The sequence below is a fragment of the Sorex araneus genome, chromosome 2, assembly GCF_027595985.1.
Source record: "Sorex araneus isolate mSorAra2 chromosome 2, mSorAra2.pri, whole genome shotgun sequence".
Lineage (NCBI taxonomy): Eukaryota > Metazoa > Chordata > Mammalia > Eulipotyphla > Soricidae > Sorex > Sorex araneus.
In genome coordinates this window covers 291,517,170-291,528,643 of record NC_073303.1, presented here as the reverse complement: position 1 = coordinate 291,528,643, position 11,474 = coordinate 291,517,170, and the positions used below count along the sequence as shown (strand labels likewise).

Genomic DNA, 11,474 nt, shown 5'->3' with positions numbered 1-11,474 from the left:
GATGAAATCCCTGCTGGGACTCAGTTTCTTCTAAATTCTGATATTCAGGAAAGTAACTTTCACTACAAAGTGCTTCCATACTGATCTATCAGCAAAGATGTAGCTGAAAGGAGAAATATATGAGGTATGAGGTATTGAAGACCGGAGACAGAGAGAGAGAGAGAGAGAGAGAGAGAGAGAGAGAAAAGCAGACACACACACAGAGCCCAATAGCCTTTAACATTTTATTTATAAATTGCATTACAGTGTGATACACATTTGCAGAGTTGTTTATGATTGGGTTTCAGTCATATAATACTCAACACCCATTCTTTCACAGGTGTACATTTCCCATGAATACCAATGTCCTCAGTTTCCACCCAGCCCACCAAGAGTCTGATGTTTGGCTGAGGTCTTGGAGGTCTTAGAATCAATCCAGGATACAAGTGGACAATGTAGTGTCACTATCTTACTTCCAGCCAATATGCCAACACCAAATATAGTAACCTTTTAATTTATCTCTTTGTACATCTCGTTTATCTCTATCACCCTCCCCACCATCAGCTGTGGGATTCTGCTCCTGTGCGGCTCTCATGGGGGAAGAACAAGGTCGTTTGCTTCCTGGGCTGGTCCTGGACACTCAAAAGAGCGCTGGTCCCTTGAGGGAAAAGGTAGGACAAGCAGCTTCTCCTTCAAAGGCCCAGTAAAGAGGAAGGAGACATCCAGGGCCTGTCCCTCGGGGTCCGTGGTCAGATCCAGATGCACAGGGAACTGCTCCACTGCGCTCGCATCCTGTGACTGTTCAGGCCTCTCAACACCCAAGTCAGGCAGTTTCTGGACAGTTCCTCTCGGTCCTCTTTTGGCCTCTGCATCTTTCTGCTCAGGGTCTTGAACCTTGGGGAGATTTGCGGCCTTTTCCCCTTCAGCAGCAGCGTCCTGAAATAAAGAGACTTTCACATAAGGGGCCTCCCCTGGGAAATTCCAGCCCTGCCTGGGAGCTGGCTAAGCTGTGCTGTGCCTTCCAATTGGGAAGGTTCACAGGGAGATCAGATTGGGGGAGGGGCCTCTGCTTAAAGGAATAAATGCAAAGAAAGAAAAGGTCAGAGCAGCAACAACTCCTGAAAACTTGATGGAGTGTCATGCACTTAGATCTGAATAAGAGGCTGGAGAGGACAGTGGCCTGTTCCGGCCCCAGTGAGCCACCTCTCTGCTCCAGTAGAGCCATGGCAGCCACTGTGTGATAGTTTCTGCTCTCCCAGGCAAATACTCAGACTCACCACCCAGGGCCTTGCACGCGCTTCTCCTAGGGATGCTGCCATCCCCAACTACCCAGGAGGCAGCCGAGACACAGAGAGACAGGATGTGCCCTTGTCACACAGCTCTCAGGTGGTGGAGCAGGACTGAGGCCCAAGTGGCTGATGTCAACTTCCCTATAGGCAGATTCATGGGAGTGCTAAATAAATCCTCTGCAAAGGGAAGGAATATCCAGAACATGACCTTCTCTGTATTAGTCAGTGTAAGGGTCTTTGGAACATTAAATGTTTGCCTGAGAAACCTGAGGCATCAAAGTTAACAGGTCTCTATTGTGAAGAATAACTTTGTGGGACCACAGCTAAATAAATAATTTAGCCAAACAAATAAAATGAAGCTGAATCATTTCTGACATCTACCCTTTGTGTGTGGGATAAGACACTCTGAATAAAATGGCAACCAAGAGTGTTGGGAAGATGAAAGCAGAGGATGGAATGGTGTCAGCAAAACTATGAATAATTCCCTTATTCTCAGAAAGGTAAATGATTAGACTGAAAATATATATACCTGTGGTTCAAAGAAGTCACAGTTCACTTCAACAATCTTTTCTATTACGTTGTGTAGCAGAGTACCATGGCAAAGACCAACAGGCTAAGGAAAGAAAACACAATGGTGTATGAGTATTACAGTTATGGAGTCATACATAGAAATTAATGCTCTTCTCATTGTATAGACACATGCCATTCAAAACTTTATGTTCCAGCCATATAATATGCCAAAAAGTGCTAATTCCATCCAGATCATTCTTAGGAAATGATATAACAAAATAAAATAACTTGATTAAGAAGAAACCAGGAACTTGACTACCAAATTTTGAATAATGTAAAATTATTTATACTGGGTAATAATCTCTTTCTATAAAACTTTCACCTCTCCTGAACAGTCATACTTAGAATATCTCTTCTCCTAATTGTAATTAGACAAATTACTGAAATTATACTCTTATGAGGAGAAGGTTAGAAAATTCTGACGGTGAAAAAATCATTAATGCAAGTTATTTTTATGGAATAAGAATATATCAGTCTTTTCCCTCTCTTTTTTACCCAAAAGTTGCAGAAGGTTCAGAAATTTTTGCAGAGAATGCTGGGATGGGTTCTGTAGTTTGGTATAACAACCTGGGTTGGATATACTGAACTTTTGCAAATTATTGATTAAGATGGTGTTGGTTAAAAGGTTCACAGACAGATTTTTGCATGTACTTAACTTGTGACCTCTGGAGTTAGGGACCATACTTTCCATGGAGATTGATATTTCTTAGTTTTTAGAAGAAAACAGATTGTGATAATGATCTATATCAAAAATACCAGAAACAAACCCTTCAAAAAATGGAGCGAAGAAATGAATGAAAGCTTTCTCAAGGAAGAAATAAGCATCGCCAAAAGGTATATGAAAAAGTGCTCTTCGCCACTAATCATCAGGGAGATGCACATCAAAGCAACAATGAGATACAATCTCACATCACAGAGACTGGCACACATCCAAAAGAATAAAAGCAACCATTGTTGGCATGGATGTGTGGAGAAAGGGACACCCACAAGTAATGGGCCTGAGTGGTAGCATAGTGGCTATTTGTCCTGCATGAATCTTTCCCAGGTATGATCACCGGCACCACATATGGTCCCCGACGCCCCACCTGGAGTGATCCCTAGGAACAGAGCCAGAAGTAGGCCTGAGGATGCTGGGTGTGGTCCCCAGACCAAAAGAAATACAACAAAATATGCAAGTGAGAATAAAGTTTGTGGCTGTGAATTACTAAATAGGTAAATGGGTGAGGGGAGTGCGAGGGCCTCTTGATGCATTTTCCTCCATTGTGGTACAACACACATGCCAATTGCCATGCTATTTCCTCAGTGTGTTTCACTGGTGGCAAGGCAGCCTGCCCTGTGCTGGATACACTGAAGGCCCATTTGACTTTGCTCTCCTGAGGTGTGAGGCAGGGAACGGAACACCGGGCTATATTCTAAATGCAGCTGGTTTTGTTCCCATGGAAGCAGAACCATCATAACCACTGAGGAGATTCATGTTTAACTCACAGGCTCCTGTGACAAGTTTTTTTGCAAAGATGTCACATTGCTGATGCAAACTGCCCTAAATATAAACACTTGCTCATGTGAGCTGGCACAATTTCTACAAAATAATTAAAAGGTCTCAGTCAAAATTACACCTCATGTAAAATTCATGCTCAAAGTTATACTCAGAAATGTAATAAATGCAATCAATCTTGGCACGTAAATATAATATTTTGAGACAGTCAGAAACACTCACCACTGGGTCTGGAGACTGAAGTGCGCAGGTGCTATCCATGGACTTGGTACACGGTTGTGGTGACTCTTTGATCAAATATTCCACAAAGTAAAAAGGACCAGTCACCAACTGTTATGAGATAAGAGTTGAGATAAAACAACAATCTTTTGCATGTGGGAAATGAGTCACTGTTTACAGCACTATATTGACTAAATCACATATTCCCAGAGTCATTTTCAAAACAGGTGTCCTGTTCTCCTTAATACTCACCATGATCAAAGATTTTTTTATGATTCGTTCTTTTGAAAAATCATGTCATTCTTCCCTTTTAAAAGACTAGAATGGGCTCTGAAAATCTTGCCATGGTTAGGACTAGAGCGGGCAGGGTGCTTACCTTGCATGCAACTGATCTGTGTCTGAATTGGTGCCCAAAATGGACCCCCAAGCCCCACTGGTGTGATTCTTGAGTGCCTAGCAAAAGTAAGCCCTGAGCACTGTAAGGTGTGGTCCCCAAACAAAACAAGAAAACAACACAGGAAATTCTTTCCATGGTTGAGTTTATTTTTCCTCAAGCATATTATTATTAGATCAGGTTTCCCTTAGAATTGTAAAGATCACCAAAATCTAATGTAAATGAGCCTACCTTTCCCCTAGTGCATAAAACCCCAATATCCCTCTCCTCCAGGACTTAGCATTGAGCAGAAGCTGGTCTGCTAATTGATCCACGGTCCACCAGGAATGAGGATGTATCTCTAAGTAGGTTGCCTAAGTACGATAACCAGGGAGAAGATTTTCTTTTTTGCCCTATGTCCAATGAAGGTAAGTGTAGAAATCTCTGTCTTTGGGAAAAATAAATGAAAATACCCAGAACCAAAACATGACTGTTATGCATGAGGTCTACCAAAGCAAAATATGAAGAAGATACTCTTGATTTGTTTAACAAGAGCTCAATCACCTTCAGCTTGCCCAGCAGTTCAGAGACACATGGTTGGTGTAATTGGGATATTTTCATCTTACCTGACTGGAAGCCCTCGTGACTTCAATAAGTGAGTACTGCTTTGAGTTGCTCTCTCTGTTGTATTTCTTAAGAGACTCAGTTACAGCTTCCAAAACTGCGGGATCTGAACCACTAATGTCGCTGGGCCGGGGGCAGTAAGGACAAGTCATTAGAATTGATCTTCGAGAAACTGTTGATACCAAGAAAATGGTATCATATAATGATTTCCAATATACTACCAATCATGTAAAAATGACAGACATAGAGGATGAATAAAAATATAAAATTGTCACTTTAGGAAAGAAGTGAAAAGTCATTTCCTGGAAAGAAGTGAAAAGGAGGGAAAGTCATTTTGGAAAAAGAGAAGATTGTTTTCTGGAGAAAAAGTTAACTGTCAGAAAAGATTTCTGTGGTAAAAGCATACATATATTCAAAATTTAAAAACAAAAGTAATATATTTTCATTCAGACAAGTACCCTATAAATTATACTCAAATCCATGTTAGATGACATTTTAACAGAAACACTTCATTCCTCAATAGCTCAGTATCTTTTTATAATACTGCTCTTTTTTAAAATTTTATTTATTTTTATTACTGCTCGTTTTAGGCAGATTGAGTATCTCTAAAAGTTGAGATCTTGCACTGTCATGTCTTAGTTACCTTTTAGTCTCTAACATCCAACATACTATCCAAAACTTAGTGACTTATTTATTCATCTAGATGAAGGAATGTGTGAATTATTTAATGAGAATGAATTACAAGCTGTTTGGAAAAATTCATCTGAGAGGCTGATGAAATGCATCAATATTCTGAGTGTATGATCTGTTTGCAGGAGGTCTGGGTTAGATCCCTGGCACTAAATAGAATCCTTTAAGTGCCAGCAGGAGCAACTTTCACAAGGCCAAAAGCATCCCCTGAGCATCCCCACCATGTGACCCACAAAACAAAAGAAGATAGAAAGAAGTGAAAATGCGAAGAAGACAGAAAATATATTGGTCAGGTCACTGTGACTGGAGAGAATAATTATACTTCCTACATACTCACTACTTCTGACAGTAATGAGGCAGGAGGTGGTGAATCCCATATGAATGCTGGTTATAAAACTTGTCTGGAATTTGATTTTGCAAAGTAAACAAATTGTTTTGCTCTACTGTGGTCTCACTTCATTTACACTAGAGAATTCCACACCGTGGGACAACTGGCACAATTCATATAGGCTCTTCCTGCCCTCCCATATCTCTAGTACCTATGACGTGCCAGATATCTAGATATCTAGACTCTAGATATCTAAACTCATTGATGTCTATATATTTTTGAGGGGGTGTCTCTGGTTTTTTTGGCAAGTCTGTGTGACAGGAGAAATCTTAAATGGCTAATAAATCCTTTTCTCTGTTCTCCTGTTACTAAAAGGACAAGCACTGTTATCACTTGGTGCTTGGTAGAAATGCAGAGCCCATCCCCAATCTATGAACTAGAATCTTCCCTTGAGCAAGATAAACATAGGGATTCACATGTACATAATAATTTGATGAGCAGCCAAATCCTGCTTCGCCAAGACATCCATGCTGCCATCCATCTCACCCAGTGTGAAAGGATCCTGATGATCAAAATGTCATTAGTTTCAGACTCATTGTAATCCATTTATTCATTACAGTTCTAACTAACACAATGGACTTATTACACATAACTAACCATAAGAGATATATTTAAGGGAGGAAGAAAAAAGAAAACATTTATAAAAATATATACATAATTACATAAGTCTCTAAGTCAAGAGTATGTGCTCCAAAACAACTCACGTGCCCTAGAACAGATGACTGGTTAAAGAAACTTTTGTACATCTACACAATGGAATACTATGCAGCTGTTAGGAGAGATGAAGTCAAGAAATTGGCTTACAAATGGATACACATGGAGAGTATCATGCTAAGTGAAATGAGTTGAAATGAGTCAGAAAGAGAGGGAGAGATATAGAAGGACTGCACTCATTTGTGGAATATAGGATAACACCACATGAGGCTGACACCCAAGGACAGTAGATACAAGGGCCAGGGGGATTGCCTCATAGCTGGAAGACTGCTTCCTGAGCGGAGGGGAGAAGGCAGATGCAATAGAGAAGGGATCACTAAGAAAATGATGGCTGGAGGAATCAGTTGGGATGGGAGATGTGTGCCAACAGTAGGTAATGGACCAAATTGAGACCTCTCAGTGTTTGTGTTGCAAGCCATATGCCCAAAAGTAGATAGAGAGTCTGGGGAATATTATCTGCCAAGTAGGCAGGGGTACGGTGGGAAAGAGGGTATACCGGGGATATTGGTGATGGGGAATGTGCACTGGAAGAGGGATGAGTGTTTGATCATTGTGAGATTATAACCCAAACATGAAAGCTTGTAACTATCACAGTGATTCAATAAAATAAAAAAAAGTATGTGCTCCTTGAATGGCTAGGCTAAAGTGTTGTAGGAATGTAGAACAGAAAAGCAACATTCTTTTTTATTTTAATTTTATTGAATCACCGTGAGATAGTTATAAGCTTTCATGTTTGGGTTACAATCTCACAATGATCAAACACCCATCCCTCCACCAGTGCTCATTTCCCACCACCAATATCCCCAGTCTACCCCCCTTTCCCACCCACCCCCCTACCTCTGAGGCAGACAATATTCCCCATACATTCTCTCTACTTTTGGGCATTATGGCTTGCAACACAGACACTGAGAGGTCATCATGTTTGGTCCATTAACTATTTTCGGCATGCATCTCCCATCCCAACTGGTTCCTCCAGCCATCATTTTCTTAGTGATCCCTTCTCTATTCCAGCTGCCTTCTCCCCTCTGCTCATGAAGCAGTCTTCCAGCTATGGGGCAATCCCCCTGGCCCTTATATCTACTGTCCTTGGGTGTCACCCTCATGTGAAAAGCAACATTCTTTTCTTGAATACAGAATGTTATGAAAGAATTTTAGGTCATTCAACAGCCCTAAAGCATTCACAAAAATTTCAAGGACAAAGTGATCAGGGAAAGCATTGCCTTCACAGCGAGAGGCACAAAAAGACATGGGGATTGAGAAGTGTAAGGTCTGTCGACTGAGGCGTCCACATAACTGAAACTCAGGTGACAGAGGGAGAGAAATAGTGCAGAGATGGCAAGACAGCTACTCTGGGAGCTGTTGCACAACTATGACATTTAGCTCTGGTGAAAAATTTTGCATTTTAGATCCAATACATGCAGCAGCTAAAACTCAGAAACATTATGTGTGAAAAGAGAATGAAAATATTTATTGTTTTAAGAGTCTGCTCTTGCAGTAATGGAAATTAGGAAAGGAATCTCCTCTACCTCATGGGATTGTGCTGTTTCAGTGCCTTCTCCACACCCTTATTAAAAAAATAAGAGATTTCTTTTTTTACCTGGTCGAAGAGTACAGTTATAAGCCACTGTATAGAGAACTCTTCTTGGTCTGTTAACGTAAAATAATGCTTTGCATTGGCCATAAACCTAGGGGAAAAAAAAAACATTTTAAGACAGATGAGAAAAAAACACCTTTTTCAATCCCTCCAAGTAAAATAGACTTTTTGGGAGTAAAATTTTTTTTGTTTGGTTTTATTTTGGGGTCACATTCAGCAATGCTCCGGGATTACTCTTGACTCTACACTCAGGAATACTCCTGGCTGTGCACAGGGGATCATGTGGGATGTGGGATAGAACCCGGGTCTGCTGCATGCAAGGCAAACACATCCTTGTATATGTATGGTAAATTCTATATGTATGTATCTTTATTTTTTTGATTTAAAAGCTTTTATTTAAAAATAAGTTTTTAATGAGGTAATGTTGGTAACAGAAACAGAAATGTTTCTAAGCTTTAGGTTATACTGTTGCCTCACCATATCCAAAATGAAAATGCTAGTATTCTTCCACCACAGTGCATTGGTACTTCATTAATTAATTTACCAATCAGTTCTTTACTTGGTTTTGGGACCAGACTTGGTGGAACCAGGAGCTACTCACAGGTGAGTGCTTGAGAGCCATACGGGGTCAGGACTCCTACAACAAGTGTCCCAGTGCAAACAGGTGACTTGAATTCAAAACTAAAAGGTTCAGTTTGAGCAATTTAATTATATAAGTAAAATTGATAGGTGAAATGAATATTTTACCATTGAGCACAATACTGGACCTATAAATGTTTATTAACTGATATAAATCTAATAATAATTGCGAATAAAATGAAAACTTTTTTTTTCAGTTCACTTGGAGTTATCAAGAGGCTAAATTCAGTTCTTTGGGGCAGCAGAGTGGGGGTTTCCCTAGAGATACTTAGGAAGGCATGAAGGTCCCTCCTGACAAAACCCAGACAAATGGAAACAAGAGGGTGAATGTGAGGGCCAGAGGATGTGATGCTGCTTAGGCCTCTTCTTGTGTGGATTGCCTGGGACTCCCTGGAGATGTTTGAGGACATCCAGGGCCCGACCCAGCTGTGCCTGGGAGCCTCCAGTGCTGCAGCCAGAGGCAACTAGGGACCACTGTCTGGGGATGAAACTGGGCTCTGCCCAAGGTGTGTGTTGTAATCCCTGTATGGTCTCTCCAGCCTCAATTTTAAACATTTGTTTATTTAGAATAAGTTTTTTTCTTTTTTTTTCTTTTGGGTCACACCTGGCAATGCACAGGGGTCACTCCTGCTCTGCACTCAGAATTACCCCAGGTGGTGCTCAGGAGACCATATGGGATGCTGAGAACTGAACCCAGGTCGGCCACATGCAAGGCAAATGCCCTACCCGCTGTGCTATCGTTCCAGCCCCCTAGAATAAGTTTTTAGCAGCCAGAGAGATAATACAGGGGGTAAGACACATGTCTTACATGAGTCCCTGATTTTGATCCTGGCCACCCAACACTATGGTCCCCCAAGCAATGCCAGGAGTGATTCCTGAGTGCAGAGCCAGGAGCAACACTTAAGCATTGCTGGGTGTGGCCCAAAATCCAAACCAAAAATACCAAAGAAACCAAGAATTTATTTTGGTCACACCTGGCATGTTCCCGTCCTCCGCTTGGGAGGTCATTGCACTGCTACTCACAGGTTGGTGTCGGGTGCACGGCCAGGGCCTCCAGCATGAAAACACACACTCAACCCTTTGAGCTGTGCTTCAGGGTCAAGGGATGAAATCTGTAGCTCTGTAGATTCTCTGACTTATCTGGAAACTTCATCCTCAACCCTTTTGGTCCACAGTTCTAAACCACATATCCATATTCATTAGACCAAAATCAAGCGAAAGAAATCAAAGAAATAAGCTCTACCTTCCTGCCTTCTACCATCATCTTACCACACACATAGAAAGTGTTCATCTAAAAGTTTTTCCCCTCTGGCTTTGAACCTCTGCATGGGTTCTGGTGGTCACTGTATCACTGTCACTGTCACTGTTGTTCGTTGATTTACTCTAGTGGGCACCAATAACGTCTCTATTCCTCCCAGCCCTGAGATTTTTTAGCAGCTGCTCCTCATCCATCCTCCTCAATGGAGGCTCTTCCAGGGTCAGGGGAATGCGACCTATCATTATTGTATTTTTTTGCATATCAAATACGCCACGGGTAGCTTGCCAGGCTCTGCCTGTATGGGTGGGATACTCTTGGTAGCTTGCCAGGCTCTCTGAGAGGTATGTGAGTAATATATATATATATATATATATATATATATGATTTGTTGCCTCCATCTGAACTCCATGTTGTGGAAAGCAAATTTTATGATGACTTTTCAGTGCCATCCCAGAAAGCTCTCCAGTTAGTTCAGTTCAGTGTCATCTATAGGACTGGAATTAGTACACGGGCCCCAAGACAAGGAGCTTTCAGTGAGGCTGTTTCACTTATGCCCCATGCTGAGAAATGTGCATTCAGCAGACTGAGGCACCAGTTTCTCCCTGGAAGACCCCAGACTCGGGCACTTACTATCTCATGCAGGGTCTTGCCCTCACAGTCCTTCCAGGACTTCCGGCTGAGCACATGACAGTTGGTCTCTAGCACGTCCAGGGTGAGATAGAACAGAGAGCCCCCGGGTTCGTCATCCTGTGGGCAGGGTGAAGAATTAGAGCACGTTCCCCATGAAGCACAAACCCCAAATGATGAGTCCCCAAAGGTTCTGTTCAAATGACAAAGTCAAGCCCATGATGTTTGTGAAACTTCCTCTCAACTCTGGGACACCAGACGAGTGTCAAGTCGGATAAATAAATACCAGCACTTGTCCCCAAGAACAGTCCCCGAGAGATTTTTGCAGAGGAGACCAGAAACTTCTGTGTGTCTCCCCAATTTGGGAGCATCTGCCCACACATGTCTCGGGGTTCCCCTCACTCTGACACCCCCGGTCCCCAAACCTGTGCGACACCCGCCTAAAGAGGGGCCTCCACTTACCTGTCTCTGTTCACGGACATCGCTCACTCGGTTGAGGCTGAGGATGTAGCCATCCTTTCGGTCCTTGTTGATGTCCTCCAGGGCAGAGCCAGCAAAGGACAGCACATCCGAGTCATTGCAGCCACGAGAGAGGAAAGGGAAGAGGTTTTTGGTGGTCTGCTGAGCTGGGAAGGCAGCGCTGTAGCTTGTGACCAGGGCGCAGAGTGCCAAGGGGAGCAGTAGACCCATCCTGTAGGGAGCACGGCCTGGGTCGTGTGTGGAACCTCACGAAGTGGTTGTTTATAAGGCTCTTGTGGACCTACTGAGCAGTTTTGTAATTTCCGCTGAACTAGTGACCCGGATCTGAAACATAATGTTCTCTTGTATCTCCTTGTAATCTCGACGTGGATTTCCCTGAGTCAGTTCCTGGGGGTAGGGTTTGCCAATTTTCCTGACCTTGGACCCCATGGGCACTCTATAAATACGTCCATGTAAACATATTTGTTTCCTAATATTTTCCCAGGAACTCAAAATACACACATTGATCAAGGCTATTGGGAGGTCATGGTTATAT

General features: G+C 42.3%; 1 protein-coding gene across 1 annotated transcript; it reads right to left on the bottom strand.

Moving 5' to 3' along the window:
• Window positions 1-271: 271 nt before the first annotated feature.
• On the bottom strand, window positions 272-11,160 carry LOC101542466 (fetuin-B-like). The gene is made up of 7 exons (XM_012936204.2): window positions 10,922-11,160; window positions 10,463-10,579; window positions 7,939-8,026; window positions 4,552-4,721; window positions 3,556-3,663; window positions 1,798-1,881; window positions 272-915 (listed from the first exon to the last, which is right to left on the bottom strand). The coding sequence occupies exons 1-7, from the start codon at window positions 11,147-11,149 to the stop codon at window positions 571-573; spliced, it is 1,140 nt and encodes a 379-aa protein (XP_012791658.2). The 5' UTR covers window positions 11,150-11,160; the 3' UTR covers window positions 272-570.
• Window positions 11,161-11,474: the final 314 nt, after the last annotated feature.

Excerpts from the sequence above, each read along its gene's own strand:
- LOC101542466 (XM_012936204.2), bottom strand. The coding sequence starts at position 11,149 with ATGGGTCTACTGCTCCCCTTGGCACTCTGCGCCCTGGTCACAAGCTAC. Across the intron at positions 4,722-7,938 it reads TAACTGTACTCTTCGACCAG|TTTCTCGAAGATCAATTCTA; the intron begins GTAAAAAAAGAA and ends TGGTATCAACAG. Across the intron at positions 916-1,797 it reads GTGACTTCTTTGAACCACAG|GACGCTGCTGCTGAAGGGGA; the intron begins GTATATATATTT and ends TCTTTATTTCAG.